General features: G+C 39.5%; 2 protein-coding genes across 8 annotated transcripts in view; one reads left to right on the top strand and one right to left on the bottom strand.

The window, feature by feature from the left end:
* The window catches only part of NDEL1 (nudE neurodevelopment protein 1 like 1), a 78,386-nt gene extending 61,085 nt beyond the window's left edge, over positions 1–17,301 (top strand). Inside the window, exons 9-10 of one of the 3 annotated variants that reach the window (XM_023529940.1) lie at positions 12,171–12,276; positions 17,191–17,301. In XM_023529940.1, the coding sequence (XP_023385708.1) occupies positions 12,171–12,276; positions 17,191–17,286 (202 nt within the window). In that variant the 3' untranslated portion in view covers positions 17,287–17,301. Of the gene's footprint in view, positions 1–3,124; positions 3,396–12,170; positions 12,277–17,084 lie in introns of those variants that run through there. The other 2 variants (XM_023529939.1, XM_023529938.1) reach the window with 2 other exon arrangements.
* MYH10 (myosin heavy chain 10) overlaps positions 1–19,060 on the bottom strand; it is a 139,584-nt gene that overhangs the window by 24,933 nt on the left and 95,591 nt on the right. For all 5 annotated transcript variants that reach the window (XM_023529935.1, XM_011358946.2, XM_011358945.2 and 2 more), the window contains exons 16-27: positions 15,997–16,190; positions 15,791–15,912; positions 13,541–13,610; positions 13,294–13,454; positions 12,725–12,833; positions 12,498–12,629; positions 11,400–11,606; positions 7,967–8,104; positions 7,359–7,482; positions 5,808–5,979; positions 4,359–4,571; positions 1,081–1,225 (exon numbers count right to left, since the gene is read on the bottom strand). In XM_023529935.1, the coding sequence (XP_023385703.1) occupies positions 1,081–1,225; positions 4,359–4,571; positions 5,808–5,979; positions 7,359–7,482; positions 7,967–8,104; positions 11,400–11,606; positions 12,498–12,629; positions 12,725–12,833; positions 13,294–13,454; positions 13,541–13,610; positions 15,791–15,912; positions 15,997–16,190 (1,787 nt within the window). The remainder of the gene's footprint in view (positions 1–1,080; positions 1,226–4,358; positions 4,572–5,807; positions 5,980–7,358; positions 7,483–7,966; positions 8,105–11,399; positions 11,607–12,497; positions 12,630–12,724; positions 12,834–13,293; positions 13,455–13,540; positions 13,611–15,790; positions 15,913–15,996; positions 16,191–19,060) is intronic.

Here is a 19,060-nt window from a genome sequence, read left to right on the forward strand (position 1 = left end):
TTTTTTTTTAAGTAAGAAGCCAAAAATCTTGTTGCTGGGATAACACAGGGACACGTTTGAATAACAATAAGGTAGTCACTATATAATATGAGTAGGCACTGTATGTTGGTGCAAGGTGATCACAACAGGCTGATCTCTGCAGGGACCACCTCAGGGATGACACAGGACCTAGGGTGGGCTTTCAAAGCAGCATAGTTGGGGGTTACATGGGCTTCTGGGGCCAGACTGCCTGGCTTTAATGTCCCTTTCCACTTACTAGCTGTGTGACACTGGCTTAATTTATTAACACTGTTTGGCCTCAGTTTCCTCATCTCTTGGATGAGAATAAGAGAGACTAACCCACAGGATTGTAATGAAGGTTAATGAAGGCAATGCACATAGAGTACCTAGCACAGTAACTGACACATACTAGTGTAAATGATCAACAAATGTTAATTCTGTGCTATAAATTAAAAGGTGGCATGTGGACAGGCGGGGAGAGAAATATGGAGAAAAAGCAAATAGCATGAAGGAAGGGATAACTGGGAAATATTGAGGAAGACTAGTCCACTCAGGAAGGTGGTTTGAGTTAGAGGGTAAATGAAATTAAGTTTTATCAAGATGGAAAGCCTATATATGAGACAGAGAAGAGAGAACAGTGAAATGAGTGGCAACAGTGTATAGGGTGGCTTGAGACCGTAGGCAGGGAGGGAAAAGAAGGGACAGATGAGTATAAAGAATACTTAAAATATTGGCAGGGCTTGGTGACTTGCTGGCAGCAGAAGAGTGAGAGAATGACTTTAAACTGTTCAAAGCTTTTGAGCTAAGTCATCAGGAGAAAGATGGTATTAGTGAAAGGAGACACTAGGAGCAGTATGTGATTTATGACCGTTCGATCCATGCAGTTCTTTAATGAAAAAAAAATCAAGGGCAAATGGCTCTTGTAGGTAAGCAGTGCACTTTTAGAAAGAAGCCACCTATGACCTCTTGGTTCTCCATCAGCTTGCCATGGTGTTGTACAAAGCTTGGGAATTAATCGATAGCGACTGGATGGAAGTCTGATGGTTGATTTTCTCCAAGGCGTGGCAGGGTTTCCCTTACCCTTTTAGCCTGTTCCAGTTGCTCTGAGAGCTCCTCCAGGGCTGTTGCATGTCTCTGTCTCATGTCCTGGATTTGAGCTTCATGGTTCTTAGTTTCTTCCTCAAGAGCTTTCTTCAGCTCTGCCACTTCTTGTTCACGTTTTGTACTAGAGAAACATTTTTAGAGAAAGAAGCTCAGAATTAGCTAATTAAATTAAAAATACTTTTATGTGCTGCTTAAAAAAAGTTACATCAACTCCTTTGACAATGGATGTGCTATTTTCCAATAGGCTGGTGCGTCCATTGTTGTGGTATCATTATTGTGGTTCTAGAAATCCTTCTGGAACCAGCAAAACTCCCATTTCACATCTCACTTACAACTGAGACACAATGTAACATCCCTAAGTGTCTTCAAACTGTTCTAGGCAGTCTCGTTGCATTGTAGGCCAGGAATTGGTTAACACAGATGCCAAACTGCCTGCTACAGCACCAGCATTTCAATAAAACTGGAAAAGGATAAATCTCAAAGAGGCTTTCAAAAGCTAAGGGAAATTAAAGGCCAAATCAAATAGGACACTGCACCTTGACAAAAGCAGGAGCCTTTCTTATCATTCATGGGAAATAGCTGCAATTAGTTAGTTAATATCCTCCCAAAATTCTATCAGGAAATGGCTTAAGGTCGGGAGGAGGGACAAGAGAATTAGAAGGCAGGCTGAAGGGTCACATGCTTGGTTCAGAAAGGGGCTGCCGAGTTTGATATGAGAACATAGCAGGTGTAAGACCATAGGTTTTCAATGTCCAGAGATAAACTGAGGTTTTATTTAACCTGCATTTAGAGTATGAAGGTCGCACTAATATTTTTACATGGCTTTCTAATACTTTTATAATTTGCTGTAACATATTTAAGGTAACCTGAAAAACCAAAGTTATTTCATTAAGTAGAAGAGACTTCACCCCCACAACAAGTCGCTGTTTAAATATGTCGATTAGAGCATCATCTTTAAGCATATATCTTAATAAAGACTGAAACCAGTAAGGTAAATACCAGTTCTGCTAAGAGCTGTATTAACATCAAGAGTTTAAATAGCTGTAACTTTACAATAATCCCGATGCACAACCCTGACAAACTTGCTCTATACTTTAAAACCATTAAACTCCATACTTTAAACCAGTAGCCAGTTAGAACAGTGACTTATTTGCTGACTCCTGTGTGGACACATTTTCCTATCTTTACTAGTGGAGTGGAGAGATCTAGAGGGCTGAGGTCAGCTGTGCCAAGAGAAAAGGGGCCCAAGTGGCTGCTAGCTCTGCAGTTGCATGTAGCTAGACAAAAGGAATCACTAAAGATTCTTTGTGGTCCAGCCTAGCTCAGCCACAAGTTCACTACAGGTGAAAGACATGCATCGGTCTGGCCCTGTCTTCTGCGATCTTCATCATAAGTCCTAAAGAGAACTAAAATGCCAACTGACGACTGAGTCTGCTGAAGGGTATTTGATTTGCTGAGGACTGTTACTTTTATGGTAATCACGTGATATACAACTTGGGGAAGAACCAGTGGAGAAGTAGGGGTGGCCTGAGTCCTTAGAAGAGTGCAGTACATATGAATGCTAGCATATCTGAGCTGTAGGCAAGCAAAATTCTTCACACAGTAGAATCTATGAGTGCTATATCTGAGCATATCCATGGTTTTAATAAACGTACATATCAACTGTACTGTCTTTAAATTTTTTTAAAGAGTTGAATAGAAGAAATGATTAGAACCCTTTCTTCTATTGTAATCAAAAGACCAGCTGAGATTCTTTCAACAAAATCTAGTTCAGTAATTTCCAGATTTTTCGAAAGCAGATATTTTAAAGAGAAGGACAAGACTTAAAACTGCTCAAACCAGTTATTCTGCTGAAGTGGGGTAGGAAGCCTCTAACCCTGCCTGGCTCACTCAGATGGACTCCAAGTGAGACAGTGGCCTTCTGGGGATGCAACCTCTGTATTGCCGCTGTAGTCTTACATATCTATGGTCAAATCTTTGACGTGTTATTAGGCTCACCACTTCCGTTTCTTCACCACAGAACATTCTCCTGGCGTCCACAATCTGGCCTCGGTTTCACTGCGCAGGACAGCCTTTTCCGCAGACTCAGTGACATCATTCTCTCCGGGTCCAGGCACCCAAATGACCACACTCTTTCTTCCAGAGAAGAGCACCACTGGCTTTCACAACACATTTCCATCCTAGTTGTCCAGGTCGCTTCCTACCTCTTACCACACCTGACTTCAGAAATGATTCCTTCTGTTTTTGTTTTAACCTTAGCCATCTTCTCACAGTGACAGGCTACTCTTCCCATCACTCACAGCCTGGAACAGCTGGCAGACGTGTGTGTTTGTGCACGTGCGTGCGCACTTGAGCACACAGCCAGCCAACTCTACCAGCCAAAGCAACCCAGGGATTCCTGGGATGGCCTCACGTACCTGGCAGCTTGAATCTCGAAGGAGCAGATGGTCAGGAAGAGGGCAAGACAGCAACTTGGGAGGTCACAACTCAGCAGCTTATATGAGAATTCTATCGATGCGCCAGCAGGCGTCACCGGTCAGCCCCTCTGCCCGTTCAGCTCACCAGTTCATTGTTACAGTTCTCCTGTGATTTTCTGTGGGCTGACGTGCTAAGGTCACCTGAAACTTCTCCAATTGTGCTTGCCTGTGCTTGTCACTTTCTTCTTGCCTATATCTGGCTGTTGGCTCATCTGTTATAGCATATGTCTCTGCTTGATACACACCCTTGTCTGGGGACCTGTACTCACCTTTCTTTTCATCGTTGTGACTGTGTACCTCTCTTCTCAGGTGTGCTTACCCACCGTTCATACCAGTTGGTGCTGCCAGCAGATGTCTGACCACCCATATCGTCTCCTCCTCTTTCTGTGACTCTCCCATCTATTCCTCCAGTCTTCTCTATTTCTCTTACTTGGTCTATTTATAAATCTCCTCTCAGCTCTCTCTCTCTCTCTGTGTCTGCTCTGTCTTTCCTTTAGATATCACTGACTGTGGCTTTTCTGATCACATTTCACTCTGTGCACCTCAGTCTGTTGGTCCTTCCATCTACCCTTGTAGGCTGGTTTGTTTCTAACCACTGCTATTTTGTCATTCTTCTACATGACATTATTTCCAGGAGGCAGAGAGGATACTCAAAATGACAACATAAAGAAAACACGCCATCTCCCGAAGTGGGTGAGCACATCCAAAGCATTTCTGCCAGACCTTGCTGGAGAGCTCAGCAGACACCAGGTGACGTGCTGCCCTCCCCTCACTCACCGTAGTTCCTGTTGAGCTGCGGTGGTGTCCAGAGTGTCCTCCAACTCTGTTTTCAGAGCTTCCAGCTCCTCACTCAAGTCCCTTTTTTGCTTTTCTGCTTTGTTCCGTGAAGCCTTCTCAGATTCAAAGTCTTCCTGAAGTTCAGCAATTTGGGCTTGCAACTCTCGCACAACTTTAAGTGCGTTGTTCTTATGGAGTGTTTCATCGTCGCCCCTGTAAAAGCATCCAGGCACAAGAAGCACTCAGTGCTGGTGCACGGATGGACTGTTTCCCAGCTGAACCAACTCCCAAGCACCTCTCCATAAGGAGACCCGGTGACACAGCCCTCTGCCCATGGCACGAGGCTGAAGCAGCTGCACAGGGCCTGATGGGCAGGCATAGAGGTATGCAGGCAATGACCTGAAGGCTCAAGAGCTAGTATGGCAGAGCTAGAATCAGAATCGAGCTCAGTCCCCTTTCCAAAGGGCTAAATATAAATATCTCCAGTAAAAGGTTGGACAATCTCACTTTAATGATTAGAATATAAAAAATTCCCTCTCAAGTAAAATGTTATAGTTAGAACACTGTTCAAGGTAGCAGTCTAGTCTATCAAACTGCTACCAACATACAGGGAATCAGCAAATTCAAATAAGTTTTTAGAACACACAGTAGAAGAAAGAGATACCATCTTCACACTTTCCACTTTCCACTTCATTTTTGCATCTTTTTGCTAACGTGTGTGATTTAATGCTGGCAGATTTTCTGACTGGGAGTAGTTGGGAGGGGGAAGCTGACAAACATGACAGTGAGTGGTGAAGAATTTAATTCTAGATTCTAGCTCTCATCTCTGTAAGTGAAAAAGCAGAAAATCTGGCCAAAGTAAGACTAACAGTGATAGATAACAAAGAAAAATTTCTGTTATAAGATTTTATTGTAATTAATTATAAATTAAATTCTAAGTCCTACGACCGTGTAGCCAAAGAATTATTCTTTATAAAGAAATGAAAATATTAGATATAATGTTTAGATCATATTTACTATATATGATTTCCATTCTAAAACTGAATGGTTTCGAACTGAATAGCAAATTATGCTGTAAGTGTGTGAGAGGGATATCATTTCTGACAAGAGATTTCCTCTAAACTTCTAAAGCACACTAACATTGATCTGTAATACAGAGAAACCAAAATATTGGATATGGTAAAATCACTTGTTCTAGTATAAATTTCCAAGGATTTCATGATGTATGACTACTGGTTTTTAAGTGTAAATACTGAGAATGGTTTATGAGATTTTCTTGCTGCTCTGACACAAATTAGGTACTCCTGGGTTTTATGTCATACCCAACAACAAAGAAACTATGTGTCACTCTCCCAGGGTTTTTGTCTGCTCCTGGACGTGAGACATTCTGTTGAAAATAAACCCTGCAGTAGCATGTGCAATACAAAGGCCTCCGCAGGGACAGCAGACCTGGCCAGGGCGCCCTGCAACTCCTCCTCCTTCTTGGCTAGCTGGATCTTGAGCTCGTCGATCTGTGCCTGCAGCTCAGCAATCTGATCCTGCAGGTCAGTTGTTTCACCATCCAGTTTCCTTTTGGCCTTTTCCAGTTCCTGACGAGTCTTCTCTTCTTTCTTTAAGCGTTCTTTAAGGCAAGACACAAGAAGCTCTTCAACACACTGAATGACACACTATACGAACAAACTCCAAATATCAACTGATTAAAGTTGTAAATAAGCCATTTTATTCAAAAGCGTGTCACTGCCTTGATAACACTGTGCCAATAGCTCAGTCATTTGAAACCCATTAAGATCAAACTGAAGGTGAGATAAATTAGTGGGAGGAAGGAATTTTAAGAAATTGGGTGGAATGTAAGGAGGTCCTTTCATGAGAAATGAACCCAAACTATTAGAGCCGAAGTGATCTGGAACCTTCTCATATCACAGCCATCACCATGGCCCAGGTTTGGAGAGCTCGACAGAGGCCAGGGCAGCCTGTCACTCCACTCCTCATTTATTGGGAATCCCCGGGCTGAACCAAGACTACAGTTCCCAAGCACTAAGGGAGAGAGGGCAGAGTGTGGGCAGAGAGGGTTATGCATCTTTTCTGCCTTCCCCTCTAAAATTCTGCAGTGATTCCGTAATTAACTCTAGTGATCCGTTCCATTCAAAAGCTTTCCTCACAAACCTACATGCCTTTGTTTCTCCATTGGGAACCAATATGCTGAGAAGATGAGACCAGGTATCACAGGCTGATCAAACAGGTGAGAAAAGAACAGGTGCATCTGCTTTATGTGTACTTCCTTAGCAGAATAACCTCATATACTGGTAAAAACGGTTTATGAATAATTTCATACTGGCATCCCTTATTTATCTAACAACAAAACCCTAATTATTTTTTTTTAAAATCCAACTCATTATACAAGCAATGCATTAAGGAAGAGTGGTCACAGCCCGCAGACCTTAACAACACTAGCGCCTTAAGAGCCATGCTCTTCCCTCCCGCATTGTTACACCGGCCTGCAGCTGCCACCGAAAGGGAAGGTTTTCTAAGCTCTTTCCAACACCCACCCTCTTTTCTCTTTCTTTTGAAGAAACGATGATTCATTCTGCAGAAATTCCTAGGATTTCCTAACATTACTTGTGCCATCAGAGTGAGACACTGTTACCGTCAGCAGTTTCTCCTGCCCCTGCCATTTTTTATGTTAGTAAGCAGTACCTCTGTGAAGTGACACAGAGTCCAATGGCCTGTACAACCCAAAACTTAATTTAGGCCCTAAATATGTCCACCAAAGGGCAGCATATTTTACCATAGGACCTAACGTAAAAAGTAAAAGTTTAAAGAATTTATCTCTATTCTATCATAAATATGTGGTGACTAGACCTATTTTAATAATTGCACACAAACTGAAAGCTCTCTTAGTAACCACCACGTACGTTTTCCTATTATTGCATGTTCCGATTAAAGTAAAGTCTAAACAACTCACATGCCTAGTCCTGAATTTTTCTAGCCCCAAACACTAACCTTCTAAATCTGAGATCATCACTTCTTGCTTATTCCTGATTTTAGCCAAGTTTTTTGCCTTTTCTTCCTCTTCAGCCAGCTGAGAGGAACATTCAGCAATGCGATCTTCCATGAGTTTCTTTTCCTGAATAGAAAAAATTGCTTTATAAAAGGCATTCAAAAATAACAACTAGGGTTTGGTACAACTTAAAAAATAAGTAACACTGGCACCGCCTGTCCCAACAGGTCACATACTGCAAAAAGGCAGGAAGGCTCTCACTCATCTTGGGGTCGACCCCGAAAGCTTGGCCCACCTGCCCGGCTTGCAGAGTCCCCCAACCTGTGCTGCATAGAATGAACGCTTGCACAGATGGGAACGAGTCATCAAAGAGTGATCAGTGTGTTCAAAACGTGCAAGTGAGAAGTCTAAAAGATTATAAGAGTATCTGGTGGATATAAAAAAATTAAATGGTTTCTGTGTCTTTAGAAGTCTATACAGGTAGAGACTCAGAAAGTTAATGAACCTGAAATCTTGAGAATTTTCTGTGTGGAGCCACTTTTAGTGAGTGCAACAACGTAAATATTTACCATGCTCTAAAATCAACTTTTTAATAGAAATATTATCTTACTTTGATAAATTTGGAGTTTTGGTCCTCGAGAAGCAGAATCTCCTCTTCCATCTTCTTGATTTTAGCCTCTGCTGTCACCTTCTCCAGCTGCAGTTTCTGCCGAGCCCCTTCTTCCTCATCCAGCTGCTCCTCCAAGTCCTTGTGAAAAAGAACACGGTCAGTTTCCCAACTTTCTCCACAAAATTCTACTGCACATTAATTAAGGAATGGACATTAAAATGAAATACTAATTTGTGATTTTTTAAATGGCAAAAATATTTTTAAAAATATGACTTCCAGTTAGGTGAAACAGACATTCATTCGTATCCACTACAGGTTAAAGTACAAACTGGGTCAATCCTTCTGGCAGTCAACATGGGAAAATGCAGCAAACTTTGAAAACGAACATTTCTTTTAAACCAGCAATTTCAGGAAATAGATATGATTTATATAAAAAAAGTGAAATATTTATAATATTGAGGAACTGCGAACATGCTACATAAAAGACTTGGTAACTAAAAGCTGGCATATTTGTAAAATGGGATAACATATATTAGTAATTAAAATTCATATTTTGGAATAATTAGTAATGCAGGGAAATATTAATAATTAACTATATCAAACACATAATTTATTTGCATTCTGCTATATGTTTGACCAAAAGAGGAGAGAGAGAACATAAAAATAATTGAAATAGTATAGGTCAGTGAGAAATGGGCTGTCTCAGTCAAGCATGCCTTTCACAACATGAGACTATCACCAAACCAAATGGGATTCTAGTGTTTACCTAAATTTTTTCTATAACATACTTCCCTTTATTTTATACTCTAACATTATTGTATATAATGACATACACATTATTGAACAGGGTCAATTTAAGAAACCTTCAAGGGTAACTTTGGTTAAATAGTTTACTGTGTCTTTAGAAGTCTATACAGGTAGAGTCTTGGACCTGTAAAAGATTAACACTTTTATTGTGAAAACTTCCAACCCACATATTAAGTACACAGAGTAGCATAATGAGCCCCACACAGATGCATCAGCCCAACCTTAACAAGTGCCAACTCATGGCCAGCCTCTCTACCTCTCCCTCTACCATATCTTCCTTCTCCCCTAGGGTTATTTTGAAGGAAATCCCAAACATCACATTACATCTATAAAACCTTTAGGCTATATCTCTAAAAGATAAAGACCACTAAAACATACATTTGTTTGTTATAATTGGAATCCGAATAAGGTTCACACATTGTGATCAACTGATAAGCCTCTTAATCTTTAATCTCTTCTGTCTCTCTTGCTCTTCATTTATTGTTTAAAAAACAAACAAACAAACCAAGTCATTTGTCCTATAGTTACCTACAGTATGGATTTTGTTAACTGCATCCCTCTGCTGCACATTCCTAAGGTGATAAAAGCAGCAAATAAAATAGTATGTTTAAAAAAAATAGTATGTTCAGTATAATATCAATTATCAAATGAATCCTTATATATCTGTTTAGAAATATATGTGAGCAAAAATGATAGAGGTAATGGTGGGAGAAAACTAGAAGTGCTATTCTGTATTCTCTAGGTTTTCTACAATAATCAACAATCATTTATTAACATTATAGTTAGGAAATTAATCTTAAAAACCAAACCAAACCAAAAACAGCTCTAGTAGTTTTATGTTGAAAAGGGCATACAAATCAGAAATCCCTCAAAGCCTCACAGGCGGGGAAAAAAAAAAAAAAGACCAACAAGGTTGGATTTGCCCAAGGTCCATGAAGTAATAAAAAATCGCTGATATTTCACAAGAGAAAAAAAACAATACTTAATAATTTAATATTACCATAAAAATTTTTAGAATGTGTTTGAATGTCACAAAGGGAGATAATAAAAACGGTGCAAAAAATTAAAATGTAAAAGAGTTTGAGAAAGAACGTGAAGCAAAAAAGCTTTGAAAAAGCAAAGCAAAACAAAACAACACCCTGATCCTATAAGGACATTTGTTTTTTACATACAGTAGAGAAATGCTTGTAAGCATTTCATTTGAAGTTGTTAAAATTTAGAGTTTATGTAAAAAGAATAGGTTGAGGAGATTAAAGATGAATTTGGGTGTCTTCCTCCATGAGTAAAATATGTTACTGAAATAAGCATGTTCTTAAACAAGAGAAAAGAAAATCAAAACTATTGATAGTACTACCAGGGAAATCTCACGATTGTTGGTGAATATTATTCTAGATCTTCTGGTATATTCTCATGTAAAGTCATACATATAAATTTGTTATATTTTAAATTAGATCTTACTGTATACATTCTTTTGCAACTATCTATCAATATATTATAAATACCCATGAAAATAAACATCTTTATATCTTTATAGCATTGCCATGGTTTAAATAATCCCCTCACGTCAGATAATTAGATGGCTTCCATTGATTTATCCTTAGAATAAAGTCCTAGAATTAGAATTGCTGGATTAAAGGTTATGTATTTTTTACAGCTTTTGTGATATTATGAGATTAACTTATTATGAGATATTTATATTAACTTATTATGAGATATTTGAAAGCTGTTTATACTGAAGAATGGAAAATGCTCAGATGATATACTGGATGCAGTATTTTCCAAGGAAATAATATGGTATCTTTTGTGGTTTTGACAAACATCTCAATTGCTGTGTTTTGCAAAGATAAGTTATGGGGTAAGAAAAAATTAAGGGAGAGACAAGGAAGAAAGTTTGATAGTGGATCTATGAAGCAATGGTGGCAGATATAGATGCCCTGACACTCAAGAGCATATGAGATAGGATGGGGGAGGGAGGGAAGGAGAAATAGAGGTGGGTGTGTCCTAGGATATGGGCAGAGTAACTACTGTCTGTATCATTTGTCTGATTATTCAACCAGAGATAGTTGTGCTTCATGTGAGTATAGCTTGTATCTCAATAAGAAAGTCACTACCAGGATGAGCTGAGTGTTTTATTCTGATTCCTGACCACCTACCTCTGCGTCAGTGTTGAGCATTTCTTATGAACCAAACCGCCTAGTAGATGCCTATCTAATGAATGAAGTGAGGATTAGAATTATTAATGACAACGCAAAGAACAAATGAGATCCCCTACAGAAGGCTACAGACCCGGGGAGATTTCTACTTTGAGTCCCAATGTAAGATGCCACATTGGTACATAAAAAAAAAGATTCCTATTCAAAATAACAAATTATGTTGGAGGAAAATCTATTACACGTGTGCTTTGAATGATGGCTATCTCTAACAAGACAAGTAATAACAAGTGTTGGAGAGGTTGTGGGGAAAAATGAACCCGAATGACGGTTATCTTTTAAGAGTAGGTACTTATAACCTAGACTCCTTTTGCTCTTCAATGCACATAAGAATTCAAACCCATAGCTCCTATTTATTCAATAGATGAACCTGGAAAACCCAAAATATGATTCTAGATAAAAATGATCATAGATACCTGAATATGTGCTTGCATTTTTTTCTTTTCATTTTGGAGGATTTGGTTTCTTTCTTCTTCTTCTTCAACCCTAGACTCCAAGTCATGTAGAATCTCTTCTAATTCCTGCTTTTTAGCAGCAAGTCTTGCTCTCATCTCTTCTGCTTCAGCAAAGAGCTCAGTCTCTGCTTGTAGCTGTTCTGCAAGGATATTCTTCTCTTCTAAAAGCTGCAATCACAACAAAGTGTCCGGTACTATGATTTGCCCCCAGTGTACACACAAGATACAGTCATCATGATTTCAATGGTCAATGCATCTCACCAAAGAAACTGAGAGTTAAAAATACAAACATCACTGGCAAAACTTTCAAATGTCTTCAGCTGCAGCAAAAAAAAAGCTAGATGAAAACGTTTTTGGTTGTTTCTGTTGTCTCAAGTTATCCTGAGTAATACATATTAACTTTGTGCTAGTTGAAGAACTGTTCTTCTATTAAGGTAATTTACAAAGGGACAGAGAAACAGGAGAGAAAATATTCCAGTGCAATGAATTTCATGGTGACTACTAAAACTGTTTGGGAACGAGTGATATTTTTGGCCTTTATTAATCTTTTTGACCTTGAACCCTATAATTCCATCACTGTTATCTATAAACATTTCTTGAGCTTCTACTCTGTCCATGAAGCACAACTGCCTTGGAAAGGGATGTTGATTCAAGACCACTGTCGCTGGAGAAGAGGCAGGTGGTGGCCATGTACGATCTCAACATTTTACTTTTTTCTATTTCCCTCATAAGCAGTCACAGGAAGGCGATAATACTGGGAGTCTCATCGAAAACAGGTGTTAAACACACGCCTGATAGCAAACACGTCCAAAGAAAGACAAAGGCCAAAATGCAAGAGGTAAGGTTGATTTTGGTTTATATAAACCCAAATGCATGGCATAATGTACCTGTTGCCTCTATTCTCAAATGTCTATGCTTTGGAAATTAGTGAAAAACACACATTATAAAATAAGATGGTATGGTAGCTACAGCTATTCATAATTAAATGTGTGTGCGTTCCTTGCAGTGGGAGCTCTCAATTGAGGGCAGTGTGTGACTTTACGAAGTCAGTGCACATACCTGTTGGTGCTTCCTCTCCATCTCCTCAAGCTCTCCTTCCACTTTTGTCTGCTTTTCCTTCACCTTCAGCAGCTCTTCATCTTTGGCCTGAAGTTCTTCCTCTTGGCGAGTAACTTGCAGGAGCGGCTTCACCTATGACAAAATTAGGCAGTTGGTCATCACATCTCCCTCCTATGGGTTCTCACTGGTCAAACGTCGCTCTTTAGAAAGAAGTACACAAAGCCCACCTTCGTGAAGACACGCCACCACTGCCAGTGCCGTAGTTTCAGATAAGCGGCACAGTTCCGCTGCAAGACCTTTAAGGCACTTAGTTGCTGCTGCTTCTTGGCAAAGGCCCTGGAGAACAGTAAGAAAAACTTATTACGTAAAGAAATATGTGCCCTAATAGACTACTTCCTAAAGGCAAACATTCTTATTTGGCTAGGACAGGGAGTGGGTACATCGATCGTGTCTTCAAGTAAAATGTAAGCGGAAGTGGGACTGCCCATTCGAGTTCACGACAACTCACAGGCCTGCTCAGCCAGCCTCGAGCGTTCGTCATGGATACCCTGCACTTTCTCATAGCTGCTGCCTCAGACAGTGTTCTGCCATCTACCCACATTAAGCATACATGTGTGCACTCCTGGATCTGAATAAATCCCCTCCTTTCCTGAGACAATGAAGACAGTGACAGAAGGTTCTTCACGTTCCCTTTGCTGGTGTGCTCTTTATTCCTCCTTTATTAGCTGCTTTCTCCATTTTCTTTCGATCTGTTATAGAAGAAACATTTCTCCCCCTTTTATGACTGTCCACTTACTTTCTGGCTAGGTAACCTCTGCAAACAGCCTGGAAGAAGATAATGATATCGGTAATTTTTAAATCCCTTTCTTCCTCTAAGTGCGCCAAAACTCCAGCTCTGAAAAATATCTTGCTCTGTCCAATTCTGTATAAATTTGGGTCCAATTCTAAAGCCCGGATCTAAAAGAAAAAGAGTTCATTTATTTTTTGCTACAGGAAAGATTATATCAATGGTTGACAAATCAGAAAAATCAAGAAAAGCTTACCATTCGTTCACAAGCCTGTTTACCATCCATAAAACCTTTAGGGATAGCATTTGGAGTTAGGATCTCATATCTGTAAGAAAAGCAGCCAAAAATTTTTTTGTAATATTTGTGGAAATGTTTACCTACTAACTGTGAGTTCTGCTTTCTCTCAGAGGCAATAATATGATAGATAATCATGTCAAATTAAGAGTAAAGAAGTAACCAGATAATAATCAGATTTTCTGAAAATGTAGTTTTTCTATTTCTTAAAATAAGAAAGAAAATGAAAATGCTAATTTTTCCCAGGTCAAAGACTAGATTTAAGAATTGTGGCAGAGAAGAATAAAAGCATGGTATTTTAAAAAACTTTTTGTTTTTCTTCATTTCCCCTAAAATATTCACATCCTCAAGATAAAAGGAGACTCTGGCTCTTTGCAGGATGCATTGTAAGCATTTACTAGATAACAGAAAAGGCTGCGAGGGCAATGCTCAGAGGCTTCCCTTTAGAACATTAGAAAGTATCAAGGTGACATTCGAAATAGCACTGGTGTACATATAGCCACTGAACTGTACACTTAAGTTTTGTGCACTTTGCTCTATGTAGGTTATACCTCAACAAAAATGAACTTTAGCAAACTAAAGGTGGTGGCTATATAAAGGATACCCTGGCTACATCAATCAACTTTGTACTCTGTTTTTTTTTCTCCCCCCAACTTTGTACTCTGGATGCCAATTATGGTCCTTTGTCTCCTATCCATAAAAAGTAAGAATCTATCAGATTGTTTATCATACAATGGGGCCATGATAAAGACTGCGCCCAAACCAGTAAGGACTGAAATAGTTTCTCAACTGGATTCCACCTGTGAGAGAAAGGGCCATTCTTTGACCAGCATCCTTATTTATTTTGTGGAATAACGAATGCTGTTATACTTGACAATCAAATTTCCAGGAGAAAAAGAAAAAAGCAAACTAAATATTAAAGAAAAATACATAACACATTAAGAAAATAACTTTCCCATCATAGATTTTCATCCATTTTTACTACATTAATTTCCACTGATTGTCTTCCTTTTGTTTTTTCTTAATCCTTCTTTCTTAGTCCTTTTCTATCCTATCCCCTACTCTGTATTAGTAAAAGGACTATAAATGCACATGAGCACACGCATACACACAATGGAAAAAATACATACATTTACACATAAACACATAAATATATATTCATTGAAAGATGGAAAGAGATATCCCAAGATGTTTTCAAGAGTCACTCCTGAATGATTTTTGTCTACTTTTTACTTCTCTTGTATTTTCAAATTTTCCTAAAAGGAACATACAGTACTCATATTCAGTCATGCACTGCTTAATGACGGGGACATATTCTGAGAAAAGTGTCATCAAGAGATTTCGTCGTGTGACCATCATAGAATGCACTTAAGCAAACCTAGGTGGGCTAGCCTACTACCTGGGCAATACGGTACAGCCTAGCGCTAAGCCTGTATAGCACGTCACTGTACAAAATAACATAAGATTAAATCAAGCACAGAAGGAATAACACAATAAAGAGAGGCAGTAAACATAAGATGTATGAGGCTACTGCTGGGATACTGTTTTATAGCAAACTTTTTTTCATAAGTAGAAAGAGTACATGCTAATGATAAAAAGCATAGTATAGTAACTATATAACCCAGTAACACAGTCATTTGTTATTATAAGTTTTATATTCTATACACAATTGTATGTGCTATACTTTTACACAACTGGCAATGCAGTAGGTTTATCTACACCAGCATCACCATAAACATGTGAGTAATGAGTTGTGCCATGACCTTAATGATTACAAGGTCACTAAGTGATAGGAATTTTTCGGCTCCATTATAATTTGTGGGACCACTGTTGTAATGCAATCTGTTGTTGACTGAAACATCATTATGCGATGCATGGCTATATTTTAAAAATCAGCTTGAAAATAATTATGTTTAAATCCTAGACAGAACTGTCTGAATGAAGTAACTGTAAGTTCTCAACTTTACCTGTTTATTGCACAGCTGCCTTCAGGGACCTAACAGCGGACAGAACAGGGACAGAACAGCGTTTGAAGCACACCAGCAGTTACCAGCACATTACTCTATATAAAGTGGGCACTCAATAGGTACAATGATTTTTCCTGTCCAATACGAAAACTAAAACTATCCAGGGAACAGGAAAAAATGTCCTCATTATCTCACTGTTTTTAAGCTTTGACACATATAGGAAAAAGGTCAAAGTGAGCAATACCTCTGTCTGAATTCCTGGAAAACTATCCGGTTGGGGAACCCCTGGCGACAGATTCTGATCCCTTCCAGGACACCATTACAGCGCAGCTGATCCAGCACTAGATGAGGATCCAGTTTTCCAGCCTAATCAGGCAGAGATTTATACTTTAATCTTTATAACTTGGCGCAGATCAATTTTAAGTAGCAACATATGCTTTCTTAACATACCCGTTTCTCGTGATTCGGAATGATGCAGCGAACAAAATTAGGGTTGGTGTTGCGGAGAGTAGCCATCAGCTTGGTGAGAGATTCTTTGTAGAGTTGTCCAACGGTACGAAACATGCCCTTTTTGGTTTTATATGCAGAGCCAAAAGCTGTCTCAGTCATACCGGTAACTTGATCCAGACCCACGATACGATCCACTGGTGAAAATAAAAAGGAAAAGGAAAATAAGCCAAATCTAACTCTTTAGCAGGCAAAGAAAAGACACAGTGATAGTGCAGAAGCACAAGCTTTGTGGAACAAATGATAAGAGATGCCATATAGGTAAGGCAGTCAGCATATTTAGACACTGCACAAGCCGTGGAGCTAACAGCCACACACTTCTATGGCAGGATATTGTAGTGCTTTGACAACTTCATACCACATACCGGCAGAGGCCTCCGCTGCGCTACTTTCAGGAACTCACTGTCTTTGATAACATTTTGCCTGTTACATATACAATTATTCAGTAAATGAGAGATCGTTGGCTGGCATTATTGATACACAAACTGATAACCTGACAAGTCTCAACGTAGGAAATGGCTTGTAAAAATATACAACAGTACAAAGCAAATCCACTTGATGAATATGCTGAGAGATTAGGGACCAGAGTCATCTCTTAAAAAGTAAAAAAAAAAGTCATTCGAATTGCAGGAAGATTAGATTACATCAGTTTAGATTTTTAGGAATGAATAAACTTTAGCTCTCTCCTCAAAGTATGAATAACACTTATTCAAGGGCGAGAACAGAAAACAGGAAGGAGCCTCCTAAGCTAAGTTTAACGATGGTGGAACTTCTCGGGTACTCCGCTCTTATTAAAGCAGCTGACGTTTGCATGATCTACATAGCCACATAACACTTCTAATGATGGGATTATAAACAGAAGTCCAGCATAGGTCCAGCATAGGGCTCCAGCCACTAGCAAAACATCTGGTGCATAATATGCTCATTTGAAAAAAATCTTTACATGAACAAAGCACATTACTGAAATATTTTAAAAGCAATCAAAACATTGATGGAACTACCTCTATTAATGCCCCTTTCAATCCTAACAGCCACCTCCATTTCTTTCATTTGTTCCCCAGGACAGAAGGCGTATGGGGACTTGGCATGGTGTGAAGTGCTTAATGAGCAAGATCTCATTCAAATCTTGATTTCCAGGGAGGTTTTTACAGAAGAGGAAACCACAATCCAGGAGGTAAGGTAACTGTCCGAGTTATGAGGGTCTTAAATGGAAGTTGGGAGAAGAGGGGATAAAATTGGATTAATTACCCAGCCCATACATACACATTACAATACTATTTCTCCTATCATAAAGCCACCAGACTCAAGGGTTTAGGTCAGATACTCCCTCTGGCTTGTGCTCTGGAGTCTGTCTACTATCTACCTCAGAGACCACCTTTCTTTCCTGTGCCTTCACTTCAACCTGTCTTTCTTCACTTGCTCCAGCAGAAAATAGTACCAAACCCCAACCCTGCATGCACCATGAAACAATGAACTGCCCTTAAACCTTATGTCCATCTACCTCCCTTTCTGTCTCTTCAGAGCCCAGCTTCTTTCTCAAGTAGTTCACACACTTGCCACTAATTTCCCACTGTGCAGCTAACTGGCTTCTAGCCCGCCCTCCTGTCCCTGCCTGATACTACCCAGGCAACGACAGGTCAATTGCTAACAGCAGATACTGTCCAATGATTATTTTACTTGACCCTGGCACATTTACCTGCTGGCCATCACAGCATTCTAAAAACTCTCTCCACTTCTGGCTTCGTTTATGAACTCCATTGTCTCCTGGACCTTCATCTATCTACCTCTCTAGCTACTCTAATCTCCTTGATGATTTCTCTTCTGCTTTTCCTATACATCGTAGCACTCACTAGAGGTCTAAACTCAACTCACTGAAATCCTTTCTAGAATAATGCACGATAGAAGTACAGGTATACATTATTTGACTTTCTGCTTTTCTCAAGCCTTAGTCTTATCCTGGGTGACATCATTTGTGACCTTAACTAGCTGTACTTGACTATCCAGCACCAGTCACCAAACACCTATATTCTCTTCTCCACAGAGAAGTCAAAAAAGTACCTCTGCTGTTCATAAATTCTCGTTAAGTGTCTATCATGTCTGCTTTTACTTAATATTGTATCCCTTGCACCTAGCATGTCTGGCATATAACAGGCTTGATACATATATGTTAGTGAATAAAAGAAGTAAACATTAAATATATTTACAATTACAAGGAGTGAGAAATGCATTAAAAGAAAAGAACATGATGCTATGAGACGGGTGGTTAGAGATCTCTCTGGAGAAACTACATTTAAATGCCCAAAGGGAAAGAATGAATCAGTAGACGGAAGATAGTTCCAAACAGTGGGAACGGCATGTGTGAATGACCCAGGGGCAGGAAGAAGTGAAAGAAGCTAAGTGCCAATGAAAAACTATGAACAGGGACACTTATACTGGCTGCTATATATAGATAGAATAGATTGGGGGTGGGTTTGGGAAGACCAGATGGGTGACCACTGCAGCAGTCCAGGCTCTGAGAGAGATGACAGTAGCTTGAACTAGTGGGATTATGGACATGGGCAAAGAAAAAAAAATTTAAAACCTATTTTGATGGGAGAACTAATTTGCTTTGATGATTAACTTGATATAGAAAATAAGGCAGAGAGACATGTCAAGAGTAACTCCTAGGATTTTGGTTTGAGCAATTGAGTGGCTTGTGGTATCATTAGGGAGATGGGGAAGTGGGTTTTCTGAGCGGGAAGATAGGTCTTAAATTCTGTGTAAGTTTGGGGTGCCTGTGAGGCATTGAGGTGGAGATGAAATGTCAAGTGGACTACCGAACGTTCCAGTTTGCTGCTAAGAGAGATCTGAATTAGAAAGGTAAATTTGGGAGTTGTCGACTTACAGTGTTTACAGTTATGGGACGGGATGAACGACTTAATAGGCAAATAAAGAGGTGCGGGCCTAGGACCAAACCCCAGGTTGCTGGGGAGAGGAGGAAGAGCTACATAAGGAGGATGAGAAGTGG

Source organism: Pteropus vampyrus, unplaced genomic scaffold, assembly GCF_000151845.1.
Source record: "Pteropus vampyrus isolate Shadow unplaced genomic scaffold, Pvam_2.0 Scaffold44, whole genome shotgun sequence".
NCBI lineage: Eukaryota > Metazoa > Chordata > Mammalia > Chiroptera > Pteropodidae > Pteropus > Pteropus vampyrus.